General features: G+C 43.8%; 1 protein-coding gene across 15 annotated transcripts in view; it reads right to left on the minus strand.

Moving 5' to 3' along the window:
- Positions 1-18,390, minus strand: part of LOC137098271 (supervillin-like) — a 39,911-nt gene extending 21,521 nt beyond the window's left edge. For 8 of the 15 annotated variants that reach the window (XM_067474338.1, XM_067474337.1, XM_067474335.1 and 5 more), the window contains exons 1-14: positions 11,982-12,152; positions 9,982-10,045; positions 8,915-9,006; positions 8,767-8,824; positions 8,483-8,631; positions 7,457-8,279; positions 3,490-4,824; positions 2,831-3,001; positions 2,623-2,660; positions 2,457-2,521; positions 2,206-2,342; positions 1,885-1,980; positions 619-904; positions 144-209 (exon numbers count right to left, since the gene is read on the minus strand). In XM_067474338.1, coding sequence (XP_067330439.1) covers positions 144-209; positions 619-904; positions 1,885-1,980; positions 2,206-2,342; positions 2,457-2,521; positions 2,623-2,660; positions 2,831-3,001; positions 3,490-4,824; positions 7,457-8,279; positions 8,483-8,631; positions 8,767-8,824; positions 8,915-9,006; positions 9,982-10,045; positions 11,982-12,042 — 3,441 coding nt within the window. In that variant the 5' untranslated portion in view covers positions 12,043-12,152. Of the gene's footprint in view, positions 1-143; positions 210-618; positions 905-1,884; positions 1,981-2,205; positions 2,343-2,456; positions 2,522-2,622; positions 2,661-2,830; positions 3,002-3,489; positions 4,825-7,456; positions 8,280-8,482; positions 8,632-8,766; positions 8,825-8,914; positions 9,007-9,966; positions 10,046-11,981; positions 12,153-17,856 lie in introns of those variants that run through there. The other 7 variants (XM_067474344.1, XM_067474336.1, XM_067474339.1 and 4 more) reach the window with 6 other exon arrangements.
- Positions 18,391-18,756: the final 366 nt, after the last annotated feature.

Below are 18,756 nucleotides of genomic sequence, written 5' to 3' on the forward strand. Positions count from 1 at the left end.
TTAAAAACTTAGCAGTCATTACAACCTCAAAATGACAAGCTACTGCAAGTATCCACTGCCATACCAAGACTGGTTACCATAGGATTCACAGGATCAATCAATACAACCAATCAGAACCTCAGTACAGACAGCGGGGTTCTTACATGTTCTCCCCGATTGCCCTCTAATTCGCCGTTACACACTGCAGAGGTTACAGGTGGCTCAGCTCCCTGTGTGGACATTGAGTGATTTACTACAATATGATGCTGTGATTGACACACACATTTGGGTTTCAATGTGTCTAAAGTAGCAGAGAAAGAAATATAAGCTCGTGAGTTGTAAGTGATTTGTGAAATCCAGAGGCCAAGGAATTAAAAAGGAAACTCTGTGACATCCGGCTGCACATAGAACCACTACAAAGCACCAAAAGAAACTGTGGCGCTGCTCTGGGTGTGAGTGACCTGAGTGAGTGACCAGAACCCTGTTCTGTTGGGCTGCCCTTGGTGGCTCAGCAGGTCGGGTCGAATTCGAACCCATGGGCTTCTGTATCCCAACCCAATGCTCTACCACTGAACCACCAGGCCCCCCATGCTGAGGGATATAGGACAACATATAAATCTACACATATTTTAATTTTACCTGCGCCACCTCTCCTTGAGTGATGGGCTGGGTCTGAAAACGGGCATTAGCCCTGCGCTGGCGGGTGTCCCCTCGGACGCCTTCGGTGGTCTTGCCTGTCGGCTGAGCGAGGCGGTTGAAAAGGGCCATCTTCTCCACCAGGCTGAGCGCGGACAGGTCGGGCTCATCTGGGACAGGCTCCTGGCCATTTCTCTCCACCCCAGCACTGGGAGAGTGCACTGGTTCCTGGTACTCTTGGGCATCCTGCTCCTGGATTGTTGAGCTCGGCTGGGAGGAGGCTTGAATGCTGACAGAGTTACATGAAGATGTCAGCGATTGATGAGCGGTCAGTCTTCAAATAATTACTTAATTTACTGTTTCAAATGCTGCAGTAAAAGGCTGGTCAAAATGTTATTTTTGCTGTTATGAGATCCTAACTAACCATTAAACATGCATCCTTACCGCTGTCCCTGTATTATGACACAAAAATGTCTTCCTTAAACATGACAAATGGAATATACATGCATGTACCAGCCAGCTAATTAACTGTGTTAGATTACAATCACAGCAACAGAGACAACACATGACAGATACTCAGTTCTTTGCAGGGGTTATGGCAAACTCCCAGCAGGGTGCTAAGCTAAACTTGGGTTGGTAAACAAACTGCAGGACACGTGAATTCAGATATGCGGGGGGCTTTAACTGGTGCAACCTCTGACCTTTTGGTAAGAAATGTAACCTGGTTCTCGCTTCGGACATCTGTGACCCGCCTGTGTGACAAACACTTCGACGAGGAATGCTGGCAAACGGTTGCGCGGAAAGTAACAAATGAGCTATTGTGTAAACTGCAGCGTTTTTCCCCTATAAGGTGCACACGGCTAAGAAGCAGCAGCAGACGAGGGGACAGAAATAACAAGGTAAGGCGAGCTGAATGAACAGACCAGCACTGCAGCCAGGAGAGCGAGATAGAGAATAGCATGTCTTCGCGCTACATTTACATTGTTTAGCACAGGTGACACAATAAGTTCCCTGAACTGGCTCTTACAATACATGTCAGTAAACTATGACATCACATAGTCCTTGATCACTTCTAAATAAAGAAAATACTCAAAAAGTTTTAATGTTTTTTATGATTTATGTCCAACAAGGATATTTCATGAGTTAAAGGGTAACGGTCACATACAGCATATATCACTGGGATACAAAGGGCATTGATAAAAACTATTTAAGGAAGTCACATGCCAATGCACACACATACAGATCCAAAACAGCCCAGCCCAGCTGTACCTGATGCTAGTCACACTGGTGCTGACTACGGTGGGGCTGGGGACCCGAGTTACAGTAGTTTGGGCGTCGACTAACTGTGGCGATGTGGCAGGTTCACTTACAGGTGGAGTGAAGGAGGTACAGATAGAAAAGACAATCGGTGAAATATAGATTATTTAATTTTAAAATTAAGTTGAAAGAGGTGCCTGAGGAGAAATAATGAAAAACTGAATAACAAGAAAAGAATTCAATAAACAATACAAAAACTTTTCTCAGCATAAATTTTTCTCAGCAGAATGTATGATATGAACTGAGGCCGTGTCCGTAATACATTCGCCCTACCTTGAAGCATTGACCACCTCCTTGTTGGTGACGGGTTGTGTGTGTGAGCGGTCCTGAACTCGTCTGAGACGCCGTTCTACGGCAGCGTTTCGAGAGCGAGGTTTGGGAACACCCCCCTCTGATGTCCTTTCCAGCTCCTGGGACAGCACGTCAGGAAAACATCAGCGAAAGGTGAGATTACATCAGTGATATCCTGGCATAAAACATTATTTGTCTTAATGATTAAAATATACATAAAGAAGGAAACATACCCTAAAAAGAGACCTCTTGGCAGCCACGCTCATCTTAGCTCTTTCATCGAGCTTCTCTTCATCCACTAGAATAAGAGAGAATTATGTTACACAGTATCACTGAAACCTCCTTGAATTGTAGTATAAAAACTACACATTGTGCTTGAATGCAACAGACTAAACTCACCTTCAGCATCCTGTAGCTGCGATGGGCTCAGACGGGACCTGCAAAAAACATTAATATACATCAAGCAGCAGCTTTTAGACTATACTTTTACCCCACGGGATATTATAAATGTATGAACGCCTATCCAGGACCATGCACAGCATACTCTATATTCTTCTTTGTGAGTGATAGTTTTCTGAAGAGCTCTTGCATAAAGCCCTTCCTGTACCTATCAGTTTCCAAACGCTCTGCAGAGGTGATAGGCTGGGTCCTAAACCTCTCTGACATGCGACTGTCCCCGGGAGTGATGTAACGTCGAGGCTTCCGAGCACCCCTGTCGCGATCGCCGCCGCTAGCTGGATCCACCTCCATTGCTGAGAGATCTACTTTGGTAGTCTCGCTTTTGGAGAGGTGGGGTCAATTTGGACAACATAAAGACAACATAAAGGGGAAAAAAACATGTTTTTGTGTTGTTTTAGTAGATTAACAGTACCCACAACTGCACTCCAATTAAAAGAACTCACACAGAGTCACACAAAGATATTGCCACACATGCTGAGCCCAGCCTAACTGAAACCCAACTGTAAAGAGCCATTAAATGAACTTAGCATGCAGCAGCAGACATCTCCCAAAGAATCAATTGCAAGAATTTACACAAACTTGCAGCAGTAAGTTAAGCTCGAAAAACTAAATTGCTGATACTAAAATAATTAGAACAATGGTAGATGTTATAGCAAAACACCTTCAGTCATTTCATGCCACAGAATGACATTCTATCAGCATTGTTTTCTTGGATCATTGTGGGATTATTTATTTGCGACAGCTCACTGATGCAAGGTCAGACATTTGTTTAGTGCTGTAACACAGAGCTCATGCCATGGGACCTACAACTCAGGTTTCCGGTTGGCATTCTCCAGATAGGAGTGTCGCAATTGTGCTACTGACACCCTGGTGTCCAGCGTGCCCACCTCCCCATTAGCCACCCCTGATGGTGGGATGGCCTTAGTTGCCTCTCTGCTGGCCACTGCCCTGTCCATTCGATAAATGGCAGAATGCTTGGATATGCCTATGTCTGACATCGAGCGGGTTCGTATCTTTGGTTTGGGCGCTCCACTCATCTCTGTGCCTCTGTGTTTGGCCTGGGCCAAAGAAGCGCCCCTCTGGAGGTACACAGCTGAGTCAAACCTCTGGTCTCTTGATGGATCCTGCTGTTGCCTCTGAGGCTCAAACTCTTCTTCCAGGTGTGGCTCTTGCTGTTTCCCTGGGGAATCTTGCTGGTGACTTGGAGGCTCGTTTCTCTGGAGCTCATACTCCTTCAGTTGTTGTTGAAGATCTTGTGAATGTCTCGAGTGGTCATGTTGATAGTGCCTTTGAAAATCTTGCTGCTGAATTTGAGCAACGTGTTGTCTCATTCTGGGCCCATTATGTTCTTGCACTGGAGGCCCCTGCTGCTGAATCTGAGGCTCTTGATGGTAAACGGGCTTTGAGTACTGGCTCTGTCTGGGCTGCTGGTGTACAGAGGTGGTGGTAAGCTGCAAAGGTCTGAATACTCTCTCCTCTTGGTTGTCATGGGCGGAGAGAGGCTCTCTTCTTCTTTCTCTGATCCTCTCAACATTTCTCTCCCGCCCCCTTTCCCTCGGCCTCTGTGGATCCCAGTCTTCCTCTCCTCGACTCTTCCTCCTCCATTCTGGGCTGTAGCTCTGCCATTCCGTGTCTTCCTGTCGGCCTCTATGAGAATCATCCACACTCCTTTCCCTTCGGCGAATCTCTGAGGGCAAAACTGCTTTCCTGCTCTTCAGTAAGCCCTCTGTAAAGACCTCTTCCTTCAGGGCCTGCCTGGCCTCCAATTTCACCTCCCTGTGAGCAGTATACATTTGGTCAGTATTCACTCTTCTTTGTGGTTGTACTTCAGGAGGTCCGGGAACTTTAGTAGCGGACACTGGGGCAGGCATGGCCACATAAGTCTGAGAGTCCACAGCAGGGCCAGAGTGTTTGTACTCAGGGGCAGAGGGAGCGTAGCATGTTTGGCTTTGGGTAGGATGGTGCCCCGGGCTGGGTTGAGGCTGGGGAACAGTCCTTTGTTGAGTTGGTTCTAATTGCTGTGTCATGTACTGATCAGCGTTCCCCTGAATATGTCGCCTGTTAGCCTGGATCCCATCTGAACTACAGGCAGGGGTCCTCTGAACGGTCTCCTCCCTGGATAATCGTTCCCTTACTCGGATTCTTGGGGAAAGGAATAGATAAGGGAAACTGAAATTTCAGTTTATTTCAAGATATGGCAGCATGAGCAACTATGAACTTAATCCTCAATTCAAACAAGAGGTGATATAATGGGGACGTATTGCACCAAACCTTTCAAATGGAACGAAAAAGTTGTCAAATGACCACATAAACCAGCCAGCTGGAAGTGCAGACAATATTAACAACAATCTTAAACCTGATGACTAATTTTATTCTATTTCCAATAGAAACAGAATTCCGGTGTATCAAAATCTCATCAATCATGTGCTTCACATTTTGTAACAAATGTTTGTGACGTCAAACTATGGAGATAAGTTGAGTTCGCTAATCTCCAACAAGGACAACAGCTAACAACTTTTTCTCTCTGATTTCTCCATGCCACAAATCTGAGCGATATAGTTTCATCTACAAACTCCCCATAGTCATCAAATCCCAGCCCGTGCACCAGGTGAGTTCTTAAGCTGGACACTGGGTGCTTCTTGTGGCTGCCAACTGCTCCCCCAGGGGGGTTGGATTAGATGTAGAGCACACATTTAATTGTAACATGTATAAATGCACTCAGTAATGACAATAACACTTCTGCTGAAAGCTCCTAACAAGAGATGTGCGTCGTATCCAATGACACTATCAAAGTTACTGACAGCGTTTGGAGAATACTTTAAAGGGAACCAAGACAGGTTCTCTCCTGAAAGCACACGTATACCCAGTGGGCGATGACTGTTCTATAGGTCTTCACACTCAAGTAGAAAGTACCTTTAAGGCTGGTTGAAGTCTGTCTGAATGTCTTTCTCTGAGTCTGTGTTGAGAGACCAGTCCCTCTTTGACTGGGCAGCCAGGCAACAGAATGACGACAGAGTCAGACCCAGACCCGAAAACTTTAAACGATGGAAGCAAACTCATCTGCACTGCTTCAACCATCATCAAGAATAATCTGTTCTTGTTAAGAGGAATTAGTTTGAAATTCGCTGTGTTCTGCGCCTTGCACTTGGTTGATCAAACCTATTTTTAAGACATTTGACGGACACTTTTGCCTTCATGTGATAGGCCTAATTAAAGAGGTGGACAGAAAACCTGGGAGGGGGCAGCAAATGTCGTCAGCTGGGATGCTGCATCATGTGCCGTGTGCTGTAACCATTTGGCTATGAGCGAGCTCCCAAGAGCCTTTAATAATAAAGTCATAAATACGAAAATGATTATTTTTAGCTTTTGGCTAGTATCTCACTTTCTCTGCCTTAATATCAGCAACTTAAATTCTTCATCCTCAGCTTTCACTTGGCAAGTACTGTATTACAATTCACATTCCTTTTGTGCTTGCATATTCGGGTTTATAATAGAAAGTGACATGCTCGTAGCTAACAAACCAAACTGCTCCTAAAACTGGGTGGGGTTAGCAAGGGAATCCTATCCCCTCCAAACCTTCCCTGATGAACTCTCCAGAGCACCTTTTAGCGTGAAACTGGAGCAGGAGAAGCTTGAAAGAGCTCGGCTGCCAATCACCAAAGAGCCCAACACTGCCATAAGACTAACGCACTGGATTAAACTACTGCAAAACCTTTTGCGCGCTAACATTTTTTGCAGACACCAAAATGGCTGGATTGTGTTCTCCATGTAAGCATCTTAGACAGAAAATAGAAATATTTGCGTCAAGAACTTTATAACAATGGAAAAGATGGACCCTCTTGATTCAGTAAGAAACTGCCAGGAAGCGGATTGGTGTGAATATCAGATATCAAATGTAAAAATACACTGTAGGCACCTCACACACTGTGTGGAAAGATGAATTTTCTAAGGGCAGCAATACAATGCAGTTATGTGGGATAATACTAAAAACCAGGTTCAAAAATCTGGACTTATTTCTTTAACTGTAAATTTAAAGTAAGCTTTAGTGAGCTTTCACTAACTAGTTTCTACTAGTTAGTTCTATTTCTACTCTAGTAGTTTTTGGTTCATTTTCAAGTACTTTGTCACAGACTTGTTCTATATTACTGTGATGACTACTGTGACTATTGTCTAACATGAGGGGTCGTCAGCTGATCCACTTGACCTCCTAGCCTTAAAAGCTGGGTCATGTGGTCATTTGTCCTACAGGGATTGTAACTTTTCTTCTGTAATTTATTTTCCTTGACCATTGCATGGGGTCACATTACCTAAGCCAGTTTGTGACAAATGGTGGATCGTCTGGGATAACAAAAACCTTTTGGTATAATTAAACCTAGACTTCTTGTAATGGCTTGGAATCTTGTAATGGCTTTCATATTCAGCATTGTAGTTAAAGTTTGTGGCTGTTTCACACATGCAATGGTTCTCATAAAATAAGTCAAAATCATTAAAACTAAAGTCAACACAAAGCAAACTACAAAGTAAAAGTTGCTTTTAGGCTGTCAGCTGAAGGTACAGCGAGAACAAAATGACTACACATGCTAGATTTTAAAGGCAGCAATGACCAAGTAAATCGCATCAGCTGACGCCCTTCAACGTCAGCCAATCTTGACGAGGCTGGCAACCCGGGCCTGAAACGCCAGACAGACTACTCTCACTTTTCAAGACAGAAGAAGGGGTTTCAAAGTAAAGGTGTTGATGTTTTGTGCATTTTACAACCGTGTTCTGAACTCACCCATGCCTGTTGAGGATGCTCTGGGCCTGCTGCTCTATGAATAAATCCCCAGGTGAAATGCCATAGCGACTGGATGGCAAGGAGGCCCGACGAGCAGTGCGAGGGGAGCTGGGCACTGCTGAGATGCTGCAGTCCCTGGTGGAGGCGGGGCTTGGCTCTTGGTGGACGGGGTCTTGGTGTTGTTGTTGTTCTTGTTGGGGCTTGTGCGGATTTTGCTCCCAGGTTCTTGTTCTTAATGTGGCTGGGGGCTCCTGAGCCACTCCACGTCTGTAGTTTTCCATGTTCATAACTCTCTCCTGTTCTGAAAATCTGCTCCTTTTCTCTTGTGTAGAGGGAGGGGCTTGGGGGGTGTGGGTAGGGCTAGAGGTGGAAACTGGTGCAGGATCCAGGTGAGTCCTCATGTAAACCCGGCCCACTCCAGAGCGGCACGGCACCCTGGAGTCCCGGCCTTGTTCTTCCAGTTCCTGTCTGTCTCGCCTGGCATGAGTTTGTTGGTCAGACGCAACCGGGTCTCCGCGGGAACGGTATCGTGGCGTGTAATCGATGTCCGCCTCCTGATCCAGGAGGATGCCATAGCGTTCAGACAGCTGGCGGCGGCGTTCTGCTTTGTAGCGCGCGATGCGCTCAGCCTTGGAACTGAGGCTAGAGGGGTCTGTGGGTCCAGATGTGGGCTTACAAGAGGTGGATAAGGTGACTGGGTCAACATACACCACGACCGGCTCTGTATGGCCACTGCCTGCTCCACCTTTGTACTGAGGTGATCTGTCAGGAGAGGACACAGGCTTCTGGGGTGCCTCCAAATCCTCTCGACTGAGGCGCCTCACTGCGGGAAACAGTGTAAACACACCATTAGTAACAATCCTAGGTAACCATACTAAGAGTTATACCACAATCATGTCCCAAGGGAGTAACTGTAATTAGTTTCCCAATTGTAAATACTGGTGACTTTAACCTTAAAGTCAAAACGTTTCACAGAACGTGATCACAGAAACTCTGCAAGCTTGATGTTACTCTGCCTTTCATTACCCATAACAGAGGGCTCGCAGGGGTCTGAGGCGCGGGTGTACCGTGGAGGATCCTCCTCAAGCATTCTGTTTGCTACCAAACCAACGGGCACGAGGGCAGGAGGAGCATCGTTTTCAATCCCCTCCAGACGCCGAGCTATTCTCTCCTTTCTGTCAAAGACAAGATGAAGAGGACTAAAGTTAGCAAGCTGTAAGAGGTGTTGGGCTTTTTACAAATGTATTTCAATTTACACTGTAGTGAGCCTGATATTGTTTGTGAATACACAATGTATTGACAGCTGATACCTGTTCATTCCCGAATCTTTTGTAACTGCTCCCTCAAATAATTTCTTTAACTCTGAAACTGATGACACAGGAAACGTGTTATACAAATGTAAAAAGTAACAAAGGACTTTATTACAGGTTATTGTAAAAGCTTAGGATCAATGCACACCCTTGGGAAGGACAGCCAGAAGTTTGGCATCTGTATCTGAAACACTCTTGACCAAGTTGGTCTTTTCACCCAAGGAGAAGTCCCTCTGAAAACTGAATGAAAAAGCAAAGTCACAAAGCAGCACTGGAGATAAAATGCATTACCTTCTAAAGTCTATGTGAATGCAAAAGAAACGTTTGATTAAAAAAATTCCTTGGAATTAAATGCTTAAGAATGACTGGGGGCCTTCACTGGAAAGCTGCCTTAAATGACTCATCTCAAAGAGACACTAAGGGTAAAGGTGAAGGTACAGATCAGCTGCTGTCACTTCCTACAGGATCCATCTTAAGAAGTAGGTCAAGTCCTGACTCTCCCCCAGGGGGAAACATACAATCAAAGTAATGTCCTTACAACTCCACAGATCACACAACTTAGGATAAATAAACTTGTGTTTCTTATCATTATAGAAAGCGTTTTTGTTGTTGTTTAATATTGAAAAATCATTCATTTATGTGCATTTTGAAATTCCAATCTTCAGTTTCCAATAGTCCAAAAGCTAGAAAACTGTATTGTTTTGATTGAATTGAGTCTAGTCGTCTTCAAAAAGAAAGATGTTTTACTTTAAATCCTAACCAGTGTTTGCATCGCTGGATGCCCTTATGTTACGTTTTCTCTAACAATGGTGCAATTAGTTTGGGTCCTAGCGACAGCTCCAGCTCTAAACAAAAAAAAAATCACAGGAAACGTTGTAAACGAATGCAGAAAGTGGGCCGGGAGCAAAAGGACTCTGGAAGAAGGTATTATGGTCCTAATGCCATGTGAACAAAAAAGTGTCTTAGGATAAGCTGTTCCAGGCATCTCCAGCTTTACTGCACACAATGAGCTGCAGTAGACCTACATCCCTGTATGCATTAGTTCCAGCATCACGACAAAGCTGACTGAGGAATGGAAATGCACTTAGATGTAATTTTTGTGCCTCTGCTATTTAACTTTGAAGCACAGAATGTTCAGTACTACCATTTGACTGATGTGTGCTGATTAGGAAAAAAAGAAAAGAAAAGAAAAGAACAGACCTTTTCCTTCCTCACCTTAAGGTTTCTGATGGAAATGAGGCCGAGCTGCAAAGCTTGGCAGGAGCTTTGGACACAAATCCTAGAAAGAAAAAAGAGGAAACTCTGTCACAAAGAAATTCATATTCCACCTTTTAAATTAATGTTTAGTGTTTGTGTGATGGCAACAGAAGCCTGTAAAAACTCTTCGTACTGTAATCATGATATATTCTTCATACATAGATTAATACAACTGAACACAGTGCAGCCGCTCAATCTCCCGTTTAACAACATGCACCATGAGCACTAATCTGAGTTTCTCTTAGAAAAAAAAGTTGTACATCTCACAAGAGTTGACCCCGTTCTACAAATTAATTCGGCAAAATCAACAAAATGGCTGCAAACACACAATCCTGCAGTAATTCTGCTGTTTACCTGCCAACACAGACAATAAAACTATTTGTGTTAGTAATAGTCTGATACGAAGTTACTGCAGTTTAGAGTTTTGGTCCAGTTTATTACTCTAGTTCATGACACTGAACTATGACCCCAAAACAATATGTTTTTGACAAAATACAGTTCAGCCCATTTACAACTACTTTTTGACCATGATACAAAAATCAGAATGCATAGTCCCCAGAAAACCTTTTAATCAAGGTCATTTTTTTCAATGTCACTTTGTTTTGTAATAGTATTACACATAATGCAGTATAAAAACACATTTCTACTTTTTCGTGTTTAGCCACACCACTGTCAAATGGTTAATTATTCTGATGTTTTTTATTAAAAATGCAGTGCTGATAAAAGGAGACGACACATTTATGTGCCGCTAAAAAAAAAAAAAACCTAATAAAGACCAGTTGCTTTTCTTCTGTCTGAGTAAACACAATGTGCCGTCTGGTTCTGACAAGAAACGTCCAACTCCACTATGAGTCACTTGTCAAAAAAAGGTTACTCAGAAAGTTACCGGGCTGATAGTTGACCCTCTCGCGCTCCTGTCGCAGCAACAGCAGCTTGTTGTAAAGTTGTATCCCAGTATAGGGGACAGATTGTGTTACTGCTCCAGACGCCTCGAGAAAACCTCGCACTTATTTTAGCCGCCGAAGGCCGTGTGGCAAGACGTTGGGGAACATTTGGCAGAACACAAAGTGTAGATGTGGAAAAGTGTATGATGCAAAGTCCCAGTGCTGACTTCAGGCACAAGAAGTGTCAGCGACTTCAGACGTGACCTGATGAAATTCAAGGGCCCGTTTACAGCTGATCCTGGTAGAAGAGCTAACCGTGACAGCTCTGATGCTCTATTTTCAGACCTGAAATCAATAAATAACCTTTAAAGCATTATTTCTCTTTAATCCACGAACGCTTAAAATCGTCAAAGCCTGTGGGAATCATGTGGGGGTGTGTGTACACAAATCTCTCTGTGGCTTCACGAGTCTGCTTCCTCGCACGGAAAGCCCCTTGTAAAAGAAGTCAGCCTGCCTTTCCTTGGAAACGCCTGCAGCCTGTCAACAAAACAAGCAGCTCAAAGCTGCCGGTGCCAGAGAGCAGCTTAGGATACTGACAGTCCCAAAAACACTGTGAGGAGTGGGATTTTCTATAAATACTCGGAAGGTGGAAGAATGAAAAAAATTAAGAAGGCCCTGCCTTCACTTGCACACAACGACACGCTTTATGATGTTTGTGAAGCACAGTTCAGCTAACGCACACTGACATCAGAGAGGAGGCGACGAAGCAAATGCAGAGACATTAAAGTACCCAAACACTCAATGTGTTGATGTGAGGCTGCCTGTATGATGACATTCATGGAGAAAGGTAAGAGAAATGCTTTTTAACTCCGCACGACGTCATCAGTTTCTATAATTAACTTTGACAGAGCTGAGAAACATCCACCATCCAATAAACAAAGCAAACAAATGCAAACCCGCATCCACCTGTCTCCTGTATTACCCATCAGCCTCTGTCATTTTTGCCCAGCAAGTGAGTGAGTAAAGCAAGTCAAACTAAATCCAGCCCAAGGTTCCCCCTTCTCAAGGCCTTACCTCGGTCACAGGGCTGCACATGGCTCACGTAGTAACTGGAGATCCATGGGTTTCGAAACATGTTTAAGGAGGAGAACAGAACCTAGACAGCAGCTAGTGGCAGCAGTCGAGGCGAGGGCTGTTACCAGCTTGCAGACAGGCAGGGGTGAAGGTGGTGACACGACCACACACACACACACACACACACACACAAACCCAGACAAGCACACGGCCACAGCAGAGTGAATGCCCTGGCTTCACTGCAAGCTTTACAGCCCACACACACGGACTGTCATAGAATATGTGTGTCAGTGATCAGCTCATGTGTGTGTGTGTGTGTGTGTGTATTAGTGTGTGTTTGTGCTCATGCAAGCAAGCTGAGAGAAAGAGAGAGAGAGACAGCACAGCAGGGTCCTAAGGCAGCTTAGAGCCCTAATCAGATTACGGGCAGAAATTAGCCTTGATGATAAAAAACTCCCGAACGGTATTGGAGGAGGGAGCCAGCAGGGCTGCAGCAGTTGGTAGGACTACGAGAAGTCAGAAGGGATCCTTAAGGCACAGACCCAAGAGACTGCGTCCGAATGAACATTGTTACGAAGTTGTCCGAGAGTCTGGCTGTGAGATCAGTGCATCGGTTTCTCCTGATTCCACACAGGTGTGAAGCTTTTCCTAGCAGCTTTGGCTGTTAGTCATTAAAAACGACAAGACAGGATTTTTGACAGTGTATCTGAGATTTATTGGGTTAAAACTGTACAAAATGACTAAACGGAACTGATGTGGTTTAGTTCATTTCCCTGGACCAGTCGCCCTGTGAATCTCAGTGAATCTGAGAAAATAGAACTTAACCTGATTTTATTACAGTCTAAAGTTAAATTTTTTGTTTTGATATTGTTTTTATACAACCTCAATTCAAAAAAACTGATTTTCAAATCTCATCAACCCATATTTTATTCACAATAGAACATAAACAACATATCAGATGTAGAAACTGAGACATTTTACCATTTTATGCAAAACATTAGTTCATTTTGAATTTGATGGCATCAACACATCTCAGAAAAGTTGGAACACGTCGATGTTTATCATTGTATATTTCCCCCTCTTCTTTTATCAACTGTCTTTAAACGTCTGGGGAGTGAGGAGACCAGTTGCTGGAGTTTTAGGACAGGAATGTTGTCCCGTTTTTATCTGATGCAGGATTCTAGCTGCTCAACAGTCCTGAGCCTTTGTTGCCAGAGTTTTCGTTTTATGAATTATTAAAATATTTTTTATTGGTGAAAGGTTGCGATGGATGCAGCATGTGGTTTAGCATCGTCCTGCTGAAATATGTAAGGTCTTCCCTGAAAGAGACGACGTCTGGATGGAAGCATATGTTGTTTTAAAACCTCTATGTACTTTTCAGCATTGATGGTTCCTTTCCAGATGTGGAAGCTGCCCACACCATAGGGACTAATGCCCCCCCCCATACCATCAGAGACGCAGGCTTTTGAACTGTCTCCTGATAACAAGCTGGATGGCCCCTCTCCTCTTTAGACCACAGAAAACAAAGTCCATGGTTTCCAAAAGAAATTTCAAACTTTGATTGATCTGACCCCAGAACAGTTTCCCATTTGGCCTGAGACCATTTTAAATGAGCTGTGGCCCAGAGAACACAGTGGGGTTTCTGGATCCGATGTGTTGCTGCTATCAAATTCAAAATGAGCTTTTGCATGAAAGCTCTATTTGTTTTTACTATTTTTCATCAGTGTGCATTATGAACGTAACCCTCCTAAAACTACACATACTTAATCAGTTTCTTTATACTCACTACGTTTTTCTTTTGTTTTTTTCTGTTACCAACGCACTTTTATATTAGTGTAAGAAATTCAAGCGCTATGTAAGCAGGCATCAGTAATTGTAAACCTGTGCATAAAAGAGTGTTTATGCACCTGTTGGAGAACTTTACTTGATAAAATTATATATTTTAGGCTGTGTAACAATTCTGTGACTCTTTACTACGGTGGCCTTTAGGTTCAAAACACAACATTTCATAAAACACAACACATCACAAAACACTTTGGACTGTCTTGCTCACTCGCACTATCACTCACCTTCTCTGTGTAAAGCCTCCTCTCACCCTTACACACACACACACACACACACACACAAACTCCTCCCACCTTCCCTCGTCTTCCTCAGCTCCCTGTAGACCCTCCTAATAAGGCAACATGTGTTGTGAGTGGCTGCTTTGCAGAGAGGTCATGCTGTCAACCGGCCGGGCCTTGTTTACCAGGGGACTGTCTCCATGCCTGCTCGCTGCTCCGACTTGTTTTCCTTCTTTCCCACTCCTTCTCCCCTTTCTTCCCCTCTCCTCTCCTCCCTCCTACTCATTCCCATCCACTCCCTCTCATCTGCTTTTCTCTCGTCTCTTTCCTGCATTTTATTTATTCTTTTTGTGGACTGTCTCTTACCGTGTCACTTTTATCCCTCCTTTCAACACTAGCATCCCCACTCGCTGTCTTATGACCTGCATATAAATTTAAAGTTTCCAAACAGGTCACACATCACGTCATAAGTCTTTTCATAGATGTGAACCACACTACCCTTAGAAATTATACTTTAAGTCATCCAAGGGACTAAAATGTGAATGACAGCATGGGAATCGAAATCCGGTTTGCAGACCTCCTGAATTCCCAAGTTGACGGCGCTGGTTGACAAATGAGCTGTTTAATGTTGCGCTGGGGCTTTTTAAAAGTCTTGTACAATTGTGCAACTCTCTCTGCTGTTTTGCTGCCTTTGTGATTTTCACGTAAGCTGTCTCTTGGTGTGTTGCGTCAAACACAAATACATGTGAACCTTGGCTCAACATGTTGATCACGATACGCAAGCCGCACACACCAGTCACAGGCTTCAATAAAACCCAACACCCAGGACATCATGTAAACACCACGAAGAAGAGGCTGCAACAAATCCCTGCGTGACTCAACATCAAAGCATCTTTCAAATCCGACTTCAAGCTGTAAAACTCTGCAGCACACTGGTTAGAGGCTATAATGCTAAAGTTTTTTTCAGTTTTGTTCGGTTTTATTTTTGTGTCTGCCCCTATGGAGCCTGAGCTTCACTGAGGTCAATGGCTTAGGTGATGTCCACAATGATAATATAACGTGTTTTAGTGATGAAGGCTAACTTTGTATATGTACTCAATGATCACCAATAAAAACTTTTAATGCTAAAAATTAAAATCCACGACTCCCTTGACACTTTTCACAATAATAATAAAAATGCTGCAATGACTGCTTGTCTCAGATTTTTGGTTTTCTTATTTATTTTTAGTGTGTTTGTTAGTAGAACAAACAGTGATTTAGCAGTGTATTTGTGCAAGATGAAGGAGATAACAGTCGCCAATAACTTAGTCTCCACCTATAGTAAAGATATTTTGATTATTTCTGGAAATGAAGGATTAAATAATACAGTAGTCACACATTTACCCAGGATGACTTTAAATGAGAGTAACGTTTTTATGAGGCAGCTGTAGTGTGGATTTTTTTTCTGGAAAAATCTTTAAAGGCTCCACCGGCAATTTGAAATTTGATCAATGAAATTGAGTAGAGGCACATTTTATCCTTGTCTGCTGCTAAACAAAATACTCGCCTGCCTATATTAGGAAACAAGTTCTTTGTTTAGTTTGTACAAATGCACCAGTGTATAGTGTATAGGCACTAATATAAACGCATGCACACATGTGCAAAAGTCCATGAAGTCTCTCACACACACACACACATTCAGAAGTGCACAAGTCAAGTGAGAGCATGAGGTAGCAGAGCAGGACCCTTCATCCCTCCTCCTTCCTCAAACATTTACTTTGGCATTCTCCCCTCACATCCAGATCAGCCTTCCTCTCTGCTGCTTTGTCTCAACTCTGTCTGACCCTTGGCACCAAAATCTGCCTGCTCTGCTCTTATATGGATATCGATGAGCACAGAAGAGACACTTAAGAAGTTCTGCAAGTTTTACACGGCGCAGGAGAGAGGGAGGAAGACGAGGGAGCTACAGAGTCAGAGTGAGAGAGGGTGGAGGAGGAGGAAGAAGATGAGGATTTGAAGCCAGAAATGGTTACTTGAGGAACTGGCAGTCCTTTCTTAAAGGTAGATGATCCAGAAGCATCTTCACGTTATGTAACATGGTGATGTAATACTAACATACAAAAGAGTTCAAACTAATTTATGTCTTCTCTGTCGTGGCAGTGGACAGGAGGCACTTCAGCAGATCCAGAAAGAACACAAAATACTAAGATGGGACAGAGAAGATCATGAACCCAGTATAACACGAGCCACAGGTCTGCTTATAACCCCGTGACAGAATGTACGGTGACACTCTGAGAAACTGAGTTACGCCAAAAACTAATCACGAGTCAGTATCACCCATTTCAATTTTACAGCCTGATTCATTCTAATACTTTTATTCATTTCTTATTAAAAAGAAACAGGTCACACACACTTTTGTACCACATGTAATTTCTACTACTGTTTCTCTGGTCGATCATGACGCAACCACTTACTTCCCAGGGTGTTTGCACTGTTCGCAAAACTGATTTTCAAGTGAAAGGCTGAACAGTCTGGGCAGATTTACCCTCAAATACAACGGAAGGTGGATTCCGTTTCATCCTAACAGTTTCTCCTATAAATATGAGCAGGACGATGACTAATGGGGTGTAAAAGGAGACGCTGGTCACTTCCAAATGTTGGAGCTGTTCTTCAAATTCATGCTGCGAGATACAGTAGCATTTATCTCTGTCACTTACCTGCAGGCAAGTTATTCTGACAACATTATGCATTATGCATGTAAAGGCTGAACATATCCATTTGTGCAAACAGTGTTTCAGTCGATTTTAACAAAGATTGTTGGTCTTTAACAATTGAATCCCTCTCTTCTCAGACTTTTCCCATCTAGTATACGGGGTTGTGGGGGTCAGCTTTGGAAGAACAGAATCGGCACCTGATAAACAGGTGTCAGAACTTGCTGAGTAAGGGGCTGCATTGCTGCAGTGTCCACCAACACTGACACCATTAGGTGTATGTTCCAAGAAGTCCAACAATCCTCTGAGCTGAGTAGTGGGATTTACATTCAGCAGGTTCACTCGACATGCGATGACATGACTACAACAAACAAATGTCCCGTTTTGTAGCTTTTGTCCGTCCAATCTAGAATCTCTGATCACAGCTGTGTGAATATACAAACCATTTGGGAGACAAGTCCAAGTCTGTATTCTTATACCTAGATGAGCAGAGTCCAGTGGCAGACGGTCAAGTATGTGGCCAAGCAAGTTAACCTGTCAGTTCATCTTGATGGGTGAAACAGGTGCAGGGCACTAAGCAACTGCCATGTGGAGTCACACACACACACACACTATAAAAACAAAACTGTGAAGAAATGACACCTGCCAGCCCAGTGCATAGCAGACAGATCAGCTACATATACATACACACAGCCATAATGTGGAGCCTGCCATGTGAATACCCATGTGGTTACTGGAGCAGTAAGAGAGGGTCTCGGGCAGGACAGTATACGTTCAGTCCTCCAAGGAGACAAAATTCAACCAGGACGAAAATGGTTGACCCTAAATAACCTTTCCAACCTTAAAGCTACTTTAGAGGGTAAAGTATTTCAACTTAAACCTTCAAATCCTCAAAACCTGGAGCAAAAATGCCAAAATAAAGTCCTTGCAAGCAAAAGCCAAACGGTGCGTAAAGATTTCGCTGAGCTTGTTTTCGTACCCGTTATTTAGCAAAACCAAGCGTACCAGATAATTTCTGAAGCAAATTTACTTTTGAGTTTTGAATTATTAAGTCCAATCTACTTGTTGACCTAATACGTAGGATGTACAAGGCTAAACTAGGAACGAATGAAAGATACTTACAATGATTTAACTCCAATGATGCACCTCTTGAGAGAGACTTTTCAAAGGTGAAGATCCATTTATCCCCGAAGTTGAGTTAAAGAACATGAAAACCACTAAGGCAGGAGGTGCAGGTGTGAGCAGGTAAACCCAAACATAGGATCCAAAGTCATCCACCATGAATTAGGTCCAACCTCAGCAGCCGACAAATATAGCCTGGTGCTTTCCCACTCGCTCTGCTGTGCCGGGCCAAATAAATCAGTCCAGGAACAGCCAAGCAAGTAAAGAAGAAGGGAGAGGGAGAGGGAGAGGGAATGAGAGGCAGAGGTGATCGGAGGGAAGAAGCTTATGAAGACAAAACAGAAAAAAAATGCACAAGCAGTAATAGAACAGACTCCTAGGGGTTCTTTAAACTGGTCCAAAAGGCTGTGGGGTCTAAACATCCATTCTTGTGGACTAACACTGATGGTGAGAGGTGACACAACACTGCTTCCGAAGGGTTTGGGGAGTGTGGATCAAAATCGGTATGGTAACCTCATCCCACAGCAACCATGTATGGGCTGAAGCGTGTGGCCTCGATAAAGGGGCATCTGCCATAAATAGCCAGGAAGCGTCGGGCTCCGAGCGCAGGGGGGGATCGAATCAGCTGTTAAAACTACAAGCAAGAGGCCCAGCGTGATCCAGGCCCCCACGGGAGTCTCCTGTGTTACAACCCTGGGGCCTCACAGCACAGACTGAAGCGAAGTTTACCTGCATAGTGAAATAAAATGTCCGTCTGCATGAATTAACGCCACTCTAGGCACATTTGTGGTTCATTTCTAAAAGCACACGTTTTGTACGAGTTTAAATGCCACAACTGATCATTTCACGAAGACAGTGTCTTGCGTCTCATGTATCACTCAGGATTTAGTGCCTTAGGAC

Source organism: Channa argus, chromosome 14 (assembly GCF_033026475.1).
Source record: "Channa argus isolate prfri chromosome 14, Channa argus male v1.0, whole genome shotgun sequence".
Taxonomy (NCBI): domain Eukaryota; kingdom Metazoa; phylum Chordata; class Actinopteri; order Anabantiformes; family Channidae; genus Channa; species Channa argus.